This window comes from Lissotriton vulgaris, chromosome 10 (assembly GCF_964263255.1).
Source record: "Lissotriton vulgaris chromosome 10, aLisVul1.2, whole genome shotgun sequence".
In the NCBI taxonomy this organism is placed as follows: domain Eukaryota; kingdom Metazoa; phylum Chordata; class Amphibia; order Caudata; family Salamandridae; genus Lissotriton; species Lissotriton vulgaris.
The window spans coordinates 965,861,990-965,882,821 of record NC_141698.1 but is presented as its reverse complement, the minus strand read 5'-3'; the positions used below and the strand labels follow the sequence as shown (position 1 = coordinate 965,882,821).

The following is a 20,832-nucleotide window of genomic DNA, read 5'->3' as shown; positions in this document are numbered from 1 at the left end:
TATTAATCAGATCAGAACCTAACCTGCTTACCTTTCGAAAACTTTTAAAAACTTGGCTTTTTGATAAATCCCACACCTAATCCTTTCCTCTACTCCCCACACTCCCACCCCTTCAGCTCAACTCATCAGTTTTTTTCTACAGCGCTGGGTCGCCCTTGGGTAGCCATTGCGCTTTACAAATTCTCATTCCATTCCATTCCACGGCCATGGCTTTCCTCCAGCAGAAGGCACAGAGGCGGCACCGTTGGAGGACCGCCAAAGTCGTAATGAGGCCCTAGAGTAATAAAAATGTCTTCTATTTTAGGCTCTAATGAAGTTGCACCATTGGAGGTCGCTCCAAAAACCTCTATGCATGATTGATCAGTGCACTAGTTTGTCCTGGGCACCCAAACCAATCCAATTTCTTATTTCGCTGGGGGGGATATTTTGAGAAATTCCTGTAAAGCATTATCGATCCAAGGGCATTAGTGTACTGTATAGGAAACAGATTACTATACACATAGGGACAATAGAGGGTCATCACTAATACATCTGGAGCAGTGCAGTCTATTTCTGCAGCTACATGTGGCTGAAAGGGGTTTGTGTATAGTCAGAAGTGTAAACCTTGTGCTTGTGCACAGTAAGCCTGTAGCATAATATTTGGTGTACCCATGTCTCCCTGAAGGAGTGGAAGTGTAATTAGGTCCCTAGATACCCTGGGATGTTTGCCTGCCCATAGTAAGGAGACCATGTGGAATTTAAGGTGCCCAAAAATGTGGGTAGTAAGCAGAATCGGACTATTGACTGATAGATATAAGAATTTTGGGAGAACAATCATTTTAGAAATAACAATGCTGGTGGGTGCAGCGTGAGGGGTGGTGGGCAAAGACTGCCCTGGAGACTCAGAGGGACTGAGGTTACTCTGCCTTCCCTTCCTTCTTGTTACATTTAGGGGACTCTAGTTGACACAGGTAGGCACTTGTGACAAATAGGGACCCTTGCCTCTAGTCAGGGTGAGGGGGTACACTCCTAAAATAACCCCTGGTCACCCCCTTGGTAGCTTGGCATGAGCAGACAGGCTTATCTCTGAGGCAGTGTGTAAAGCATTTGTGACCACATATACAGTAACCCAGTGACAGCACTACAAATGGACACCACACAAGGTTTATATCAAAAATAAGTATTTTTTATATAGACTTAACTCAAGACCACAAACAACAAAAATCCATTATACTATACTTAAAAATTGTAGTTTTAGCTTAGTTCAGTTCAGTTCTTAAGATGGGACACTTTGCATCAATGTACCTTACGATGCGTTGCTCTTCCACAACAAGTAATGTTGCAGTGATGGAAATGCAGCAAAGTTCCAGTGCAGAGAAATAAAGACGGGAAGATCTTCCAGATGCGGTACGCTTCTCCGAGGATGCGAGAAGTCTCGGTTTGATGCGTCCACTGCAGCGGCAACACCATTGTTCAGAGATGCGACGACAACAGTCTCAGCTGCGGCACTCTTCTCCGACGTTGCGAGAGGCTTCCGACGGCGTCAGCTCTGACGGTGGCGCGCTTCTCCGGGGATGCGAGGCGCTATTCTCGATGCGGTGCAATAGGACAGCTACAGCGCCAACATCCACGATGCAACGGCAGCAACAGCGATGCCGACACACTTCTCCTTTGTTGCGAGACTCTTCTCCTGATGCTTTGCGATACGACAGCTACAGCGCCAACATTCATGATGCGACGGCTGCAACAGCGACGGCGACACACTTCTTCTGCTTGAGTCACGCTTCCAGCTCCTGGAGACACGCAGTCCCTCAGAAGGCCCAAAACAGCAGCAAGCACTTCCAAAGAACTCTGAGGAGCTGGGGTTTGAAGTCTGTTGTCCCTGAGACTTCAGCAGGAGGCAAGCTCTTTTCCAAGCCCTTGGAGATCCTTCACAAGTTCAAAGTAAAGTACTCAAAGTTCCTTTCTCCTTCCTTTGGCAGTCAGGCAACAACTGCAGGCCAATTCCCCAAGCAGCACTTCAGCTTAGGGATAGTCTCTCCTCAGTTTCTTCAGGTTCCTCTCCTCAGCAAAGGTTTGTTCTTGTAGTCCAAAAGTGATCTCATTTCTTGGGATCAGGGTCCCAATATTTATACCCCAAAATACATGACTCCTTCTTTCCTTTCACACTGCAGGGCAGAAATATCAGACGCCCCACAGGAGGTGGAGCCAGCATTGTGGAGGGAAAGCACAGCCGTGGAGCACTTTGTTGCCATGATTCCTTATCTCCTTTCACAGTGCAGGGCAGAGACATCTGACGCACCACCGGGGGTGGAGCCAGCACTGTGGGGGGCAGGCACAGTCCTATTCAGGTCCCAGGTGCAACTCCTCCCTCCAATCTAGATGCAGATCCCTCTATTCACCACTGGGCTGACTCATTCTGTCTCTTGGATTCCCCCAGCCCTGTCACTCAAACTCCAGACAAGGAATACACAACCTAGCAGATGCAGGATTGGAAGGTTAGACAAGAAAATACCTACTTTCTAAAAGTGGTATTTTCAAACACAGATGGTAAAACCAGCTTTACTAAAAGATGTATTTTATCATTCTGAGTTCAGGCATACTAAACTCGAATTTCTACTGTGTTCCCTGAGTCAGTTAGGATTATAAAATATAATAATCTAACTGCCCATTCTGGCCTATGGAGAATAGGTACCCTTGCAATAGTGAAAAACGAAAATGGCTGTAATTCACTATTATGACATGCCACAGACATCAGGGCTTGTCCTACCTTATTCTTATAATGCACCCTGCCCTTGGGCCTACCATAGGGGTGTCTGATATGAAGAAAAGGGAAGGTTTTGGGATTGGCAAGTTGGTGCCCTTGCCCAGTGAGCATGACAGTACCAGACTGCACACAGGCCTTAGACACATTTTACAAGGCTGCTTCTGGGGGTTGCACAACCAGTGCTGCAAGCCCACTAGCAGCATTTGGATTTACATGCCCTGGGCACACGCAGTGCACTATACAAGGTTCTGACAAGTAAACCAAACAAGACAATCATGGAATCACTAATCTATACATTAATTTACAATAGGGAGAGCATATGCACTTTAGCACTAATCAGCAGTGGTAAAGTGCCCAGAGTCATAACATAGCCAACAACAGGTCAGAAAAAATATAGGAGGAAGGCAAAAAGTTTAGGGATGAGGGGCAGCTGTTTGCGCTTCAACAAAGGGGTAACATAACATAACATAACAAAAAGGGCCAAGACCAACACTTCTATTCTTGGTTCCTTGGATACCATACAGATTTCCATTTTCTACTGCTGAGTTACAAGGAAATTGGAGATTTTTTTTAAACCTCTGTTGTAACAGCATTGATGAACCCAGGGGGCATACTTTCTTAGTTGTCATAATGCTACTCCTTTTCAGTCTATCAAATATGAACTTGCTTTTAAATCTAAAAAAACTAAATGATCTTCTTTTTTTCTTAATAATATGCATATCATTGTCAACATTGTTTCTTGAAGTTTGATGTAAATTTATTTAATATAGAGAAAAAACAAAGTCTGTCTTTTCTCCTCTTCGATACTTTAGAGTCTTGTTACACTAATGATCACAAGCCAGTACGTTTTACTACATCGTCTCATATTAGTTTTACCATCAAGGTTATCAGTTGTTCTTGACAATTCATTTGAGGTCACACATAGTTTGTAAACATGGCGCCTTCATGACAAAGCCCCTTACTCATGTATATCGGTGTGTCTCAAAGTTCACTTCTGCCCCTCTGAGTTTTAATTCTCTATGCACAACTGATGAGAAGCCACTTGGATGTTGCTGGTGTTTCCATTCACAAACATACTGATGGAGCACATTTTTACCTTTCAGTGCCTTTAGAGGATGATCTATATGGCTTGAGCAGTTGCCTTGCAGTTCTTCAGGAGCAGATTTCCTTGAACACTACAAAACTTAATCCCTTCTTCTGAAACACCATTTTGACTCCCCTTGTTAGTTCATGAAAAACATCAGAAGCAGCTTTAGAGTGATAACTGCTGGCTACTGTACATGTATCTAGAAACAAGCATCCAACTTTTAATGGGAATATAATCAATGTTGTAATATGCTTACCCTTGTGCTATGTGATTATTCTACATTTGCAAGCAAGTTGTAATTTGGAATAAAGGGAGCAAAAGTAGCTAAAAAGGTTTGTGGGCAAATTAGACATTGTATGAAATTGTCCTGACACACTTTTTTGTGATCAAGCCTATGTCCAGCTTCCAATTTAATTGACAAAGGCAAAGATGCATATACATTTAAAGTTTATACAATTTGTTCTTTTTTTCAGTGTGCTCTTCAGGGGTATTGAGCTGACTACTTATATCTATTTCTGGAATAACTACAGACTCTTTGAGTTGCCGTGGGACTCGCCGTGGACATGGTGGTTGACTTTTATTGGGGTCGACTTTGGATACTATTGGTTTCATCGCATGGCCCATGGTAAGAACTAAATTGATTTTAAAAATCCATCTGTCTCATATCTTGTTCTGCCATTATGATCTTGTGTGAGTTAGTGGATACAGAAAAAGCAAAAGGCCAAAAATATTCATATTAACTGCCTGAAATCTTTGTACATTTTCATGTATTTGGGGTATTGTATCCTGCACACCTAAACACAAAGGGAGCATAGCAGTTTAATATGACTAAACACAACAAATTTAAGGCAAGTGTCAGAAAGTGGGTAATGAAAAATTCGAGTGATTGTGAATTTACCACAGTATAAGTCAAGCAACCTGTTATGGTAAAACACAGTTTCAATAATTTGAACTTGGGGTTTTCCCCTGGTAGCTGTGACACAGAGCAGACAGACAAAACACAACACAATAAAAACCCTGCAACCAATTTAGACTCATCGGGAAACATTTAATGAGTAAAAGGACACCAAACAATACAGATCCTATAAGGGGCACTGGAGATATGAGTTTTTAAAGATTTAAGGCAAAAAGTGCCAAGAAATAGGTGGCTCGTCCCTGTCAAAGATTACATTTCTTACTAAGCCTGTGAAGTAGAACTCAAAATGCCTCCCATTTTAAAAGGTTGCAGGCTGTATCCAACAAAATCATCCTTAATCCAAATCGTAGCTGGATGAGATCCTGCTGAAGCGGTTTGGTTTTGGCGGTAAATAGATCCAAAAGAGGAAAATCCAAGTTCTGCTTCCTATTAAGTCCAAGTGTCAGATGGATTCTTTTTGTGTCCTTGCATAGTTAAGGTTTCTGCCTTCTGTAGATAAAAGAATTTAGGGAGAAGGGCCTGTTTACGGGTTTGGCGAATGGTATACTCCGTCACAAACATGCCATATCAAAAGTTCCATAGGATTAAATGGAATTGTAATTTAGAGGACGGGATATCCGTCATTTTTGTGACAGAGAAACCCTGTCCTCCAAACTTGTAATTAGGCTCTTAGTGGTAATTATTTAGTTCAAAATACTACAGTGAGGCAAGCCTGAAGATTTATCCGATGAAGTCCCTTCGAATTGAAGTCTTTTGCAACAACGCTCCAGAGGTCTTGGAAGTCCAAAAATGTGTGTTTCCAAACAGAGTCCCCGTGCAAGGTCCAGTTTCGCCCAAATTGGTACTGGTAAACTAGACCCTTCAGAGGAAATGCTCTTGCAGTGTGTTTTGCCTATATTACCACATAAAAGCTCAACCAACTGCCCCATGGAGTCCATTTTGTAGTCTTGGGTACAAGGGGTCTAGCCCTTCAGGTCTCCACACAGGTCTCAAACAGAAGGCCCAGTCCTGTTCTGTTTTTCCACATGCCAAGATGGTGTCCTGCTGAGTTGTCTGTGAGGAATTAACTTTGAAGTGGCTGGGTTTAACTACAGGACACTCCCTAACCAATGAGAAGAACATTTCCCAGGGGCAACTCTTCCCACTCTTGACCTGTTTGCATTACTGCAAACTATTCTACAGTGTAGTATTCTAAGGGAAATTCATATGCCAGAATCTTTCTGTTCTTTAAGGGAACCTGTATGTCAGCCAATGGTGTGTTTAGGGAAATGAGCAGTCCCCACCTCTTCGGCTACACCAAACTGGTTTTGGGACCAGCCCCCTCTCCACACACACCACCAGCTGTATGTTAAACTGGTGACACATGGCCTGGGGATCAAAACGATTCCCTTCCTCAGGTCTACCTTTTCAATTAATTATCAATTGGAAGGCCTCATCTTGTTCCTTTGCAGTTAATGACATCATGGACCCTCCCTAGCTGTTGTTTCTGGGCTGAAGGGAGTCACAGTCCTCATCCCCAGGTCTTCCTGTCAAAAGGCCTATGCTCTTTTTACTGCTGTGGGAGCCGTTTTCACACCTCATTAAGTGGAAGCTGTGACAAGGTCCAGCTGTTGCCTAATGCTAATAAGCCTACTTGAGGATCAGGCAGGTAAAGTGCAACTTTTTAAAAGTCACTATTCTTAAATATTATCTAATAATCTGTCCAATATTTAGATTGCACCAATGAATTAGATTAGTAATAAATATAAAAAATAGTTGTTTACAATCCTTGTAGCTCATCCCAAACGAAAGTTAACAGACTTATCTGAATGTCTGATAGGCCAGCTGCAGCCATAAGAATGAACACAGTTTTTGGGGTCTAATCCCTGTAGGTGCATGCCAGCAATACATTCCTACATATACTACTTATAAATTCTAGGCACCATACACTGTGGGTTAAAAGGCCTAGGTAGGGGGTGATGTATTTATTATGTAGGATTCCTTCCTGTCAACAAGGGTTACTTCAACAGGATTGGCTTCATGTTTAAAAAGCTGCAGTAGTCAGTCTACACAGGTAGGGCTGAAGCCATGTTTTGTTACATGAGTGCATGGTACCATAAGTGCTGCAGTCTATAGGTGCATTTAACCTGACCCCACTTTTATAACTACTCATCATCTTCTGGTCTCGCTCGCACCTGTAAACTGGTACCTTTAAAGCAGGGGCACTGTGGTGGTAGGTAATCTGTGTGTGAACCAGCCAGCAGGCCACTAATTAAAAATTGACTACATTCTATCCATAAGTGATGCATTAAAAGTGAGTGTTAGCAAGCAGAAGTCAAGGGATGGTGCATTTCTAGAAACCCTTAAAGCCAGGGCTCACTCCACATTTTGGCAGAATTAGGCCAAGTTCTAGAGATTGGTCGTCACTGGCCGGGGGCAGTGTCTGATAGGGAATAGGAGCAGTTAAGCCCAGAAAATCAGTTCTGCTGTTATTATCAGAGTTAGGCCAATCTATGTATATAAATTCAGAGGGTTTAGCTGCTATGTACAAAAGGTGTGAAGTTGTATGTGTTTTTCAACATGTTTTTTCAGTTTGTGGTAATCTTATGGTAGTTTGCAAACTTCTCTCTGTTCCTCATGGAGCCCTACAATGAAAAGCTTCTACTCCTGTGCCAACCAGCCCGGTCTGTGGTCCACTACTCACCCTTCTTGCTAATCATAACTGTTCCTGTCCTTGGTTCAGTGTACAAACCTCATGAAAACGTTAGATCGGCAGGTCTAGTGACTCGAATAATGTACGCAACATAACAATATTGCGCTTGACCTGTAAATGGTCTCCAATTGTGTGATTCTAGGCAAATGTTTTATTTTATAGACTCATCTTTTTGTTCAATATTACATATGAGAGCACCTTCAAATATGTGATTTCAGCAAGTCTGCTGTACAAAAAACTCTTTTGTCTGATTTAAAAGACTAAACTTTTGCTCCATGTATGATAAGAATTTAGCCCACATATAGGGTATACATAACCCCTGACTTGCCTGCTAGTTCACTAATAGCATTGTCATCGGGCAGGAACGTTTCTCAATTCATCATAAAAAACTATCACTTTTGAAACAAATATCACTAAAGCATAATGTGTTAGGGTACTTTAACTTACAGACAGGACATATTTCATTGAAATGGCCACAAACTCTCCCACTAACATGCAGTTTTACTGATAAAACTATATAGAGTACAAACAATACGGTGTGAAAATTGGGTTTCAGCAAAAATATCTAGCCTTTGGATAACACTAAAGTGCTCTGATTTGTTTGATCCTGTTAAAATCTTTGTTTCCATTACAAGGTACATAAAATGTGTTGCACTAACCTCTGAAAAATATTTAAAAATACTTGTAAGTTCATTTACAAGTTATTTAAAAGTTGTGTGTTAGAAAGAAAACCTGTCTTCCAACAGCCTTTCATTTGATGCTCCTTTTACGGCATGATTGTCAGACAGTTCACTTTATAAAATCCTCTAACTTTGCAGTCAGGTTCAGAAAAGTAAATACCAACCTCCTGTATTAAATGAGCAGCAAACTGTAGAAATACATAAGCTGACATTTAACCTCTGTCATTGAACACAGAGCAAATGTGAGAAGACAAAAAGATTTAAGTGCATCCTTATTTCTCAATCACTTTCTGAATGAAATTAACAAACCCTGTTCCTTCTCAGCTTCTCTGAACAGATCAGTAGGCACTAAAAATAGCTCCCCCTGATAAAATATGACTTTCTATAGCAAATGCAAGTAGTTTTCTTGAGGTCTGGTGTTGGTCACATTTTGTGCCCATTTTCTTGTTTTTTGTTAAATCTTTATGCATTTTTAGGTAGAGCCTGGGCAGCGCGCATGCGCTGTATGCAAGAATGGGTGTAAACACTATACCAAGGGAAAATTCAGCCTGCTGCTTACCTTTGGTTGATTCCTGCATCAGTCATGTTTGGTGCCTCGTCATTGGTTGTCACTGCCGATTCATCACTTCCGTTTTGTATTCAAGAGCACCGGCCAACTACAGTTTCCTTTTGCTGTAGCTGCTTAATTGTTCCATTATGGACTACTTCAGTCAAGCAGAAGCTTCCAAACATAGCGCAGCCAGAAGATTTAGGCGGTCTATGATTCCGTTCTCTGCGCTGCTTCACAGCATCTCTGCTGGGAACGCTTTCTTGTACAACCCCCCCATCGCTTTTCCAAGCTCACCCCATAATATTTGATTACATTGTTCCCAGCACGACATGCCACGATATAGCTTTTATAAAGGCGGCACACGCCATGCTTTATAATCTGGCATGGAGAGTGTGCAGTCAATAAGGGAACGCTATACAATAGGGCTACCCTGTATGTCTAATTATTAATAATAGTTGCAGTCTTCCTATTTTTCCCCTTTACTGAAGACGTATTGATTATGAAGTCCGCTTTTCAAACAAAGTGGACATCTTGTAGTGTGCTTTACCAAATGGAACGTCGTAGAGGTATTTACGGGGAAAATTCGATATAAAAACATTTGTAGGAACCATTTTTGAAAACACACAAGATCATTTACAGTGTGTGTACTATTACTTTCATCAAAATAACATTATTAAAAAATATATAACATTAAAGACATTCTAGGAAGTGTACTGAATATGATTTACAAAACACTACGTAAGAAGATGTAGTCTTGCTAATTAACACCCAACTCACATGAAAATAGCCTATTGAGGAATGTTTCAGTACGTGAACATTTAAAATACGTCTGATGAGGCGGACTGTCCCTTTTCTGTTTTCGGTATGAAAATAATGGAACTGGGCGGGGCTAAGCATTACTTACAGTCTGCGCAGTTTGTCATTGTGTGTTTGCTGGTCTCCGTGGTTATGGCTAGTCAGCATGTTACTGAGGGAGGATGAAACTCAGGCAGTTCTTGATGCGCTATTACCTACCAGGTCAGTGCCATTCCAAAGATTCCAGTGGTTGCATGTTACACTTGTGTATGTTTATGTGCAATAACTTGGACATTGTGCATTTTAGAATTATTTTGATGGGCAGGATAACTGTACCCGTGCATGGATCTAGTACCTAAGCATTATCATGGGTCCTGGGAAGGGAAGAAGGAATGCAGCTTTCTCAATATATGCTAATAGGAACGGGTAGGACACAAATAGCTGAGCTAGCTACTAGGCTCTTAGAGTACAGATTTTTGACCTTACAGAGGACCTTGCAAATTGTTCACTGACATCAATATTAGATTTCTACTGCGTGCCTGTGCAGGGAGCGAACATTGAGAAGGAAGCAGTTGAGGGGTTTGGGTGAGTTGGTATCCAGTGGGATGGTGGTGAGAGTGGGTGTCTGGAGGTGGGTGAAGGTGCAGCAGCAGCGTTGACAGGAGAACGGCCTTGGGTGGTGTTTGGTGTTGACAGGTGGCAGTTGTTGTTTCTCCTGGAGTTGAGTGTGTAGAGTGTTGCTGAGTCGTAGTAATGGTGTGTCAGAGGACCAGGGCTCCTGGTGCTGTTCGCGGATGGGCGCGCCTTTGGCATGCCAGCGGCATGGCCATGTAGCGGCTGCCATTAGGTAGGGGTAGGGCCGGGATCAGCAGGGACGTGGGTGTGGGAGGGGCTGCAGCGACGGGAAGTGGGGACAAACGGCACAAAATTGAAAAATTAAGTAAAAGAAAAAGCTGGCAAAGAGACAGAGACACAGTTACAGGCAAAAGTAGAAGTAAGCTGGCAAAGAGGCAAAAAAACCATAGTCACAGACAAAAAAGAAAGAAGCAGGCAGAGGAAAGACACAGTTAAATGCTAAAGAGAAGGAATTGGGCAAAAGAGGAAGTGGGCAAAAGCGAGGCGAAGAGCCAAGGCAAAAGGCAGAAGGAGTCCTGGGGACTCAATCCGTGCTCTGCTGCACGGGAGGCAGGGGCACTAGCACTCAGGGCTGAGGAGGAGCTGCGTGCAGGGAGAGCAGAGCTCAAGGGGTCTTGCCCAACCTCAGCGCACAGGTAGTACTTGTAGTGTAGATCCTATAGCCCTAATAGGCTCAGCGCATTGGAATAATATACACTCTTGTTTTGACATAAGACTGAGGTCAGTATGTCTCTATCGAGTACATTAAATTACTTGTGTGTGCCAGCTAACTCGGAGGTTGCTAGGAACTTTCTTGAATGAACAAGAAGGGATTAGCTTCTTACTACCTCATAAACATGACAACTTTGTTTCCCTTAGAGTCGGAACAATATCTTCAGAGTCGTGGAAACAATAGATAACTATTTCACTGAGTCAATTGTGCATGCTTTTTTTCTACAGAGTTGCATACAAATAGATAGACGGGGCGTTTCAATAAAAAGGGTTTACTGAACAGTCTTCTTTCTCATGCAACAGATATGAACTGCTACAATCGTAAGATAGAATGCGACGTATAATGCGTACAGCGTAAACAGTAATATAAAATAATACTGTAATAGCATGGTCTGCAGCTATGATATATATAAAAATACATACATGAATAGCTAAAATACTCAACTGGTGCTTCTAAAATAATCCTACCCCAGTGTACCTAACCTAAGTCTAGTACGAGGGAAAAATAGGTGTTGTTTTAGCTATAGTTTAATTTAGTTGTGTCAAGAATTGCCAAAGATTTCTCTAGGTTCAAATCAGGTCCATACCTTAGAATGAGAGAGGTTGGTATCTCTTTCCCGGGACTCGATCTCTAACGCCCCGCAAGGGGAATCAGAAACACCGGAGCTGGATTCTCGGCAAGGAGGATGGCAGCGTCTATTCAGTGCGTCAGACTTGACATCCTTAGGGACTTGCTGTGGCAAGCCGCTTCGTGCAAGTAGGTAGTTGAACTTTACTGTGCCTTGCCATAGCAAATGAAGGCATATTTATACCTTGAAGGTGTTTAGGAATGCCAGTATTGACGTAAGAGTCGGGCATAAAAAGGTCATGAATGAAATAGATGTTCATGCATAAAAAGTGAGTTCTTGAAGAAATCAATCTACAGGCGAGGGGAAGTCCTAAAGGCTTAAGAGTCTAGTTATCCAAGAACTTGTAGTGATGTAGATGAACAGATGTAAGTAGCCATGCCTGTATTTGGGCAGCAATGGATTATGACTAAATAAGGACTGGAATTCTATGATTATATAAGGCCAATGTAAATTGTGCCTATAGAAGGGCATGAATCGGAAACTTCGTACGTAATCTAAATCGATACACAACAAGTAGGGTTAGGGGGAGGGCAGGAACAGCCGAGAGGTTATAGCAGGAGGGGCCACAGTGGTGGGAAGCAGGGAAAAACAGTGCAAAAGTGAAAAATAAGGTAAAAGAAAAAGCTGGCAAAGAGACAAAGACACAGTTACAGGCAAAAAAAGGAAGCTTGCAAAGTTTTATGTTGGTCTTCAGGCTTTGGGCCTGAGTCAATTGGTTTATTCTGCCACGCATAACAAAGGTCACACATTGGATAATATTTTTACTAACTGTGCAGGGACAGTTGCCTCATTTCCAACTCCTGTAGCTTGGTCAGACCACTATTTACTATCTTTTAGTTTACTGATGCCTGGTCAGGCCTTCCCTGGTAGTTGCTCAAAACCGACATTGGTTCAGAAGTGGGCGTTATTAACTCAAGATGACTTTGAAGGAGCATTGATGGACTGCCTCCCCGAGGTGAGGAATAACATCCTGGATGCCGATAATGTAATATCAAGTTGGATGTTGGAGGCAGTGAACTCCCTGATTCCGTTAAAACAATGTAAAAGTGGGCGCACTTCTGCCTCTGCAAAGTGTTTCTTGCCAGATTTGACGCTAATGAAAAGTAGTTGTAAGCATCTTGAGCGCCAATGGAGGAAGAACTAAAGGGACGAGAACAGACTGAAATATCTGGAGGCCTTAAAGGTTTACCATTGTCAGATTAGGAGAGTGCGTAGGGAATACTATTCTGGGCAAATTGATCTAGCTAAAAATTCAACGAAGGCCATCTTTCAGGTAGTGAAACAACTGTCCTCTCTGGAACGAGTGACACCTTCACTTCCTGCCTCTATGGACTACTGTAATAAGGTCGCTGACTTTTTTACTGATAAGATTGCTAAGATTTATGCCACCTTTCCAGAAAGCAGTAGGAGTTATGTTCCTGCAACTGGCTTGGATACTCCAGGGCCTGAGGACATGTTTGTCCTTTATCCTTTGGTGGAGGCTGAGGTCACCAGGCTAATAGAGGTGGTTAAATCTGGGTCTCTTTTGGACCCGATCCCTCCAAAATTTCTGCTACTGGGAAAAAAAATGATTGCCCCTGTCCTCGCTATTGAACTTGTCATTCCAAACCGGTCAGGTCCCTAGTAATTGGAAACATGCAATGGTGGTTCCTCTGTTGAAACAACTTTCATTAGACCCTGCTCTTCCAGAAAATGTAAGACCAATATCTCTCCTTCCTTATGTAGCAAAAATTGCTGAGAAACATCTGAATGGCCATCTTTCTAAGTTTTTGGAAGAGAGGCAGGTCATGCACGATACACAGTCTGGGTTCAGGACTTTGCAAGGTACCTAGTCCGCTCTCCTGCTGGTGACTGAAGTATTGCGGGCTTCGGCTGATGAGGGTAGGACTGTGGTCTTGATTTTGCTGGACCTGAGTGCCGCGTTCATCACGGTCTCCCACGGCCTTCTATTAGAAAGGCTAAGGGAGGCCAGGGTCGGAGGTATCACGTGGACCTGGGTGAAGAATTTTTTGGCAAATAGATCCTTCCAGGTTTTGCAACATCCTTTCAGTTCCAGAATGTGTCCTCTAAACCAGGGGGTGCCGCAGGGTTCGGCTCTTAGCCCAACCCTTTTAATCTCTGTATGCGCCCTCTTGCAGACATCATCCTGAAATATGGAATTCAGCTTGTGTCATATGCTGATGACACTCAGCTAGTTGTGACTCTGGAACACAAGGAACTCGAAAGAGCTGCCGATGTTAGAGCCTGTTTGGGGGAACTTGTGGATTGGATGAGATTGAGCTGTCTTCAGCTAAACGCTGGGAAGACAGAGGTGATGGTGGTTGGAAAACTGCCTTCTCTCTGGACACAGCTCTGGTGGCCCGAAGCACTGGGATCTTGTCCAGTGCCGAAAGCCAAGGTAATAAATTTGGGATTATGGTTTGAAGATGGTCTTTCCTTCTCCTCGCAAATATCAGCTGTGGCTGGGGCGTGTTTTGGCATTTTGAGGGTGGTACGTAAGATCTTGGACTTTCTCCCCCTAAATGCTAAAAGGTTGATCGTTCAGGCGTTGGTTACATCTCGCCTTGACTATTGCAATGTCCTGTATATGGGAGTAACGACAAAAAATGTGAACATCCTGCCGAAAGTCCAAAATGCTGCAGCCCGGCTCATTCTGAATCTGAATATACCAAGGAGGGCATTGGTGGGAGAAGCCCTAAAGCTACTGCACGGGCGAGAGTTACCTTCAAGGCTCTATGCCTTAGTCACATGATTCTTGGGGAGAGGGGACCACGCTTCTTATGGCCTCTCCTGAAAGCTCACCAGCCTGCTCGTTATCTAAGATCATTTGGTAGTGCAAGAGTGATTGGGCCCAGGGTGCGTAAGGCGCGACTGGGCGGAAGATAATTTGGCTTTCTGGCAGCCAAGGCCTGGAATGAGCTTCCAGTGGATCTTAGGACAACTGAGACAGAGTCTTCGTTTCGCAAAAAATTGAAGACATTGCTCTTCCATTCTTCCCATGGAGGAATGTAGTGGTTGGGCTCCACTTAGTTGGATGCCCGCGTGTGGGGCAATGGGGGAGGGCTGTTAGGGTTCTGTTTGTCCTAGCGCTGGGACACTCCGGTTGGAGTAACCATTGCGCTTTACAAGCTTACTAATAATAATAATAATAATAATAATAATAAAGACACAGTTACAGGCAAAAAAGAAGGAAGCTGGCAGAGGCAAGAAACACAGTTAAATGCAAAAGAGAAGGAATAGGGCAAAAGAGGAAGTGGGCAAAAGCGAGGCGAAGAGCGAAGGCAAAAGGCAGAAGGAGTCCTGGGGACTCCTACCTTGCTCTGCTGTGTGGGAGGTAGGGGCACTAGCACTCGGTGCTGAGGCGGAGCTGCATGCCTGGAGAGCAGAGCCCAAGCATTCTTGCTTTAGCTATGACTGGTGAATTTAAGTATATAATTTAAATATGTATTTTTACACCATAATCTAATAATCATCTGCAAAATAAATAAATCAGTTATATACAATAGTGCGTACCTTTAATCGTGAGATGGCACTGAGGGCTTCATTATGAGTCTGGCCTTCCACTGACAGCCCGACTCAAGGTAACGTGGTGATGCTAGTCTTCTGATCGTGCTAGTACAACTAGGGTGCTTGGACTGCCATTGCACCACTGCAACAGCCAGGGATCAGAGATCCCTGGTGGTGATTGTCCAGCGATCTGAGGGCAGTTATAAGGTTGGTGGTTCCCTGACGCACTGCCAAGAATATTACGACTTTCCTCACCACCAGCAGTCTCATGGAGGTTCTTCCTCTGTGAAACCGCTGGCAGAAAGAAATGGGGTCCTGCAGGGCCCCCTCTTGCCCCTGTGCATGGGTGTGTATGCCAGGGACACATGCTGTCCCCCGCTATTTTTGCACCCCCAGTTCCTGCACAGGAAGGAATTCTTGACTTAGTGCATTTCTTCCCATACAGGAATGTGCACGCTGCAGTGCAGTTTAAGGCTCACTATAACCCTTTAAAATGCACCTCGGCAGGACCGTCATGCCGCCTGTCTGCCAGACCACAATATAATTGTAATCTGGCGGGCAGGTGGTGGTGAATTTTAACGGTGCAGGAGTGTGGCGGTGACGTGCCACTTGCTCCCTCACCGCCAACACTCATATTCAGACCATGAGTATAGCTACTCTGCATCAATGCGTTCACAATATAAGGAAACTTTGTAAGTACAGGAGAAATAGCTTTATCATTCTGTGTCAATGCTGCTCTGCATGTTGCAATATGAAATATAAATATATATGTAAAATATAAGAGATTAAACGTTTAATTTGCACTCTGCCCTACTATCACTGTTAAATAAATACATTGTCTGCAACTGAAAACTGGTGTACATTCAGGAGTATGTGGCTGTATGCATATCATGGCCAAACCCACATCCGCTGTTCATAAAATCTGCTTATTTCAAGGTTTCAGATATAATGAGACATTTCCAAAATTTTGACAAAAGAATAGCAGAATGCTTTTTCCCTTCTCTTGGGATAATATTGAGCTGAAGTTGCTGACTGGTTTTGGACAAGGTCTAGGAAATGATGAGTTTATAGACATATCCAGATGTGTGCTTACCAGATGTATGAGTTTAAATCTCTGAAGGCATGAAATACCTGTGTCTTAGTAGAAGAAGAGAGGAAATATTAAACTGTATACACAGACACAGATTGAATTCCTTTAGAGATTGTTAACATATTTCCATGTTCATTCATGAAATGAAGAACCATAGATTTCTTGTCCTCTCATCAAATGTGTACTTGACATCAGTAATAATAACTAACATAAATAACAAAGCATTTGCTACCCATTTTGCCTAGTGCATTTTTAGGACTATAAACTTAGAATCAATAACAAACAATAACTTGATGACTAGATACATTTTATGTTGTACTTAGGTATCAGCCATTGGACTTGTACTAAAAGTAGTGTCATATATACTTACATAAAGATAGCCAAATGCATACAGATCTACAACCATAATTGTGTCCAAATAGACAATATCCTTAATCTTTGGTTTGTTCAAAATTGAAAATTCTCATTGACCCAAATCCAGTCCGATAATAGTATTCATGCGTCATTAACAGTATTGTCAATATAAGTGTCTCCTGATGATTAATGATATGAAAAGTTGCTAATTGTGGCAGTTTTAATTAATTCTGTGGTGCTGCAATAAGTTACCTTGCCTCAGGTCCATTGAGTCCCCAACCAGGAAGATGAAAGGTGCTGCTACCCCGAAACTGGTCCTAGGATGCTTGTTTCCAGTCCAGGGAGAACCTGGCCTCGCAGTTTGGGCTGGACTGTTCCCATTGGGCGCAGGGTCAAGACTGATTTGCATATGGCTAGGTCCAAACTGGAATGGCATGGTGAGCAGAAAAACGATGAATTTAGGCCCAGATCTCTGTACTGGGGTGAATGTATGTCATTGTTCTGCATTCTGTCCATCAATTGTTCTTTTTGCATTTGTCACCACGAGTGGGACGGGTATGCTCAGACGTGAATCCAGTGCTCTTCATGCCTCTGGAGTCAAGCTATCCTGGCTGATTAAGGAGCGAGTGGAATTTAAAAATTTGTGTATAGCCCATAAAGCAATCTATGGTTTGGCGCCCGCATACATCAAAGACCGCGTGGCGGTGTACAGTCCAATGAGAACTCTTAGATCCTCAGACTCTCAACTATTGGTCTGCCCCCGGTACAAACTTGTTACCAAGGGAGGAAGAGCCTTCTCGGTGTTAGTCCCTCAGTTATGGAACACACTACCTGAGTCGCTGCACAGGGAAGAGAACCTCCTACACTTTAGAAAGGGGTTAAAAACGCTGCTGTTTAGGAGGGCCATGAGTGCTATCTAGGCTAGTGGATGCCTTTCTCTGTGTTGCTAAAGTTGTTGTTTGTACCATCGATTCCCGAGCGCCTAGAGACCTGCAGGTGATTGGGCGCGTTACAAATCAAAAATAACAATAACAATAACAATAACAAAACCGGTCCTAGGATGCTTGTTTTCAGTCCAGGGAGGACTTGGCCTGGCAGTTCGGGCTGGACTGTTCCCATTGGGCGCAGGGTGAAGACTGATTTGCATATTGCTGGGTCCAAACTGGAATAGCATGGTGAGCAAGAAAACAATGGATTTAGGCCCAGATCTCTGTACTGGGGTGAATGTATGACATTGTTTTGCATTCTGTTCATCAATTGTTCTTTTTGCATTTGTCACCCTGAGTGGGACGGGTATGCTCAGACGTGAGTCCCATGCTCTCCATGCCACTGGAGTCAAGCTATCCTGGCTGATGAGGGCTGAAACCCTGAAACCTTTCCTAGGATGCTTGTTTCCAGTTCAGGGAGGACCTGGCCTGGGAGTTCGGGCTGGACTGTTCCCATTGGACGCAGGGTCAAGACTGATTTGCATGAGGCTGGGTCCAAACTGGAATGACATGGTGAGCAAACTATATTGAAAACAAAAATATCAGATAAAAACATATCATTACCTTTAAATATAAATGTAGTATATCAAAAATATCGTTTCACACAATATTGATTATAATATTATAATATTATATTATATTATAATATAATATTATCAACAACATAATTAAATATTCAGTGATAAATACATAAAAACTTTTACTTCAAATATAACAAAAATGTTTTATACACATACTTCAAATTAAATAAAAATGTATTGCTTCAACTAAATCTTAACTATTCAACTTAAAAAAATTATAAAACTAAAATTAAATTGAATTACAAACCTTCATATATATATCTATATATATATATTACTTACTGGTGGTCGCCAGTAGGTAGTTATAGTTAGGACCTATTTTACATAGGAAATCTGAAACATTCTATTTGGATTAACTTTGGCGCCGATTGACACATTATTGTGAAATTTTCAAACCTAGTGGGGCGCTCTGGACCACTCTTGTCCTGAAAGTTTTGGGGTGATTCATGAAGCGGGGGTTGAGAAAAAAGGGGGGGTCCCAAAACATGTTGGTAAAGAGCTGGTAAAGGGTTAGCCTCAGTATTATACTTCTAGTTATAAACATCATGGCCTAGATGTAGGTAATTTTATTTTACCACTTCTTAAATACCGAATGATACCGAATCTGTATTTAAGAAGTGGTAAAATGGAGGGGGGGGGTGTAGGTATTACAGAATCGGTAAATACCGAATCGTTGAGATTCGGTATTTACCGATTTTGTAAATACCGATTCGGTAATGCCCATTGATTCCTATGGGCATTGAAGCCCGTAGGAATCAATCGGCATTACCGAATCGTATTTACCGATTCGGTAAATACCGATTCCAGCAAGGGTGCAGGGGGTGTCACTTTGACACCCTCTAGCACCCCAAATACAGGCATGTGTGCCATGTGGCACACAGACATGCCCTAAGGGCATGTCTGTCTGTCACATGGCATAGGTGTGCATGCACACATGTACATGCACACCTGGATTCGGTATTATACCATCCAATTGGATTGGGTGGTAAAATACCGAATCTGAAAGGCCTTTGGGACTCAGAAGAGTCCCACCTACATCTAGAAGTTACCGAATCGGTAAAAATACCGATTCGGTATTTTACCAAATCTGTAAATTTACCGATTCGGTAAATATACAGATTCGGTAATATTGTCCCCCTACATCCCAAAAACCCATTTACCGGTCGGTAACGGCCGAATCGGCCGTTACCGGCCGGTAAATAGCCACCTACATTGGGCCCCATGTGTTCTTTTTATTGTTAAATGTTTTCTAAGCATATGATTATCACACTAAATAATAGTGAAATGTTGTCAGAAAAAGAAGACGTATACACTCATTTTTTTAATTAACTTTTATTCCAACAAAAATAAATAACTAGAAACATAACTTTAACATACCAATATAATAAACAAAATGTGAGGTGGACTCCAATGGTAGGAGGGCAGGTAACCTGCAAAACAAAAATAAAAATATGTGTTTAAAATTAGATCGATGTGACTGAATGAGGTCAAAGATCACAAATTAACATAACACTTGATAATAATGGTTATTTGCACGTGTACAGTGTGCCTGATACATCCCACCCCTCTCATAGGCCCGCGTTGAAGTGATGTCTGTAGGGAAGTTCCTACTTGGTCAGATGTACAGTATGGTCCAGCAGGTCTTTAAAATGATTCTGAGATGAGACAGAATTATGTGAGAGATCACGTCATTATGCAGGACAATATTGTTTATTTGCAACGCATTTGATTGGAGGCATTGTGTATCTAGGCCGCTCTGCTTACCTTTTGTAAACACCGTGTTCAACAGAGCTCACAACTTGATTTCTGCTTTGTTTCTACACTGCAGACTGTATTAAATTCAGCCCTGATTTATTTATTTGCAGAGTGGACAGAAGCGTCCATAACTTGAAAAGAGAAAGAGAAACAATGTGAGAGAGAGTGAGAGAGAGAAAGAGAGAAAAAACCACATTGAAAGTGTGAGAGAGAGAAAGTAATAGATGGAGCAGGAGAGGTCGTATTAATACTGGAGAAAATCTTCGTAGCTCACCTTTTTGCCTACGTTGTGTGTCCAAGCACGTGCCGGTTCATAGTGCACCATCAAGTTTAGTGATCTGAAAGATAGTATAGAGTTAGTAATCGCAGAGTACATACAACTGTACAAGTATATTTCGGCTTTATGGCTTTGGACACTCAGGATACTGTATTACATCAACTTCCTCTGCAAGGTGATGTCTGTGCGCTCTTTTTCTCCCAGAGTACTATACCCCATTCACTCCCACTGCATAGCGGTGAGTTCGTATTACTGCCTACCCTGCCTGTTGCACCCCATTGACTCCCAGAATCCGGAGGTGAGTGCCTTTTCTTGCGCACCCAGACTGTTCCAACCTATCCATTCTCACTGCCCGGAGGTAATTATACATTCCTACGCAGTCAAGCTGCTGCATACTATCCACTCTCTCCGCCCACAGGTGACTTCTCGTTCCTTCGGAAACAAGCTTCTTTGCTCATCTTGTGCCATCGGCGTGATTCAAAGAGGGTCCACCATGTGTCGAAGCAGCCTTCTTATGCGATGTTACGATGGCCACACATCATCGCAGAATCCTCAAACGTTGAGCTTTGGAGGTGTTGGGGGGAATGCCAATTTGTGAAACACTACCTGTTAGATAAAAAGGAAGATAAGATTGTGCGTCATATGTTTATCTAAGGAGAGAGGAAGGGAGAGAGCGACTCAAAAGAATATTTGCAGCTCACCTTTCTGTCACCGGTGTGTCTTCCACCACGTGCCGGGACATAGAGCACCCCGAAGCTCTATATCTAAAAGATAGTAAAAGAAAGATGTTACGATTGGTAATTGTCACTATCTTAATGTGCAATAGAATAACATCGCCCT

The 20,832-nt window shown here is 42.7% G+C and overlaps 1 protein-coding gene across 2 annotated transcripts in view; it reads left to right on the top strand.

The window, feature by feature from the left end:
- AGMO (alkylglycerol monooxygenase) overlaps positions 1-20,832 on the top strand; it is a 737,946-nt gene that overhangs the window by 157,462 nt on the left and 559,652 nt on the right. For both annotated transcript variants that reach the window (XM_086941966.1, XM_086941965.1), the window contains exon 4: positions 4,307-4,458. In XM_086941966.1, the coding sequence (XP_086798092.1) occupies positions 4,307-4,458 (152 nt within the window). The remainder of the gene's footprint in view (positions 1-4,306; positions 4,459-20,832) is intronic.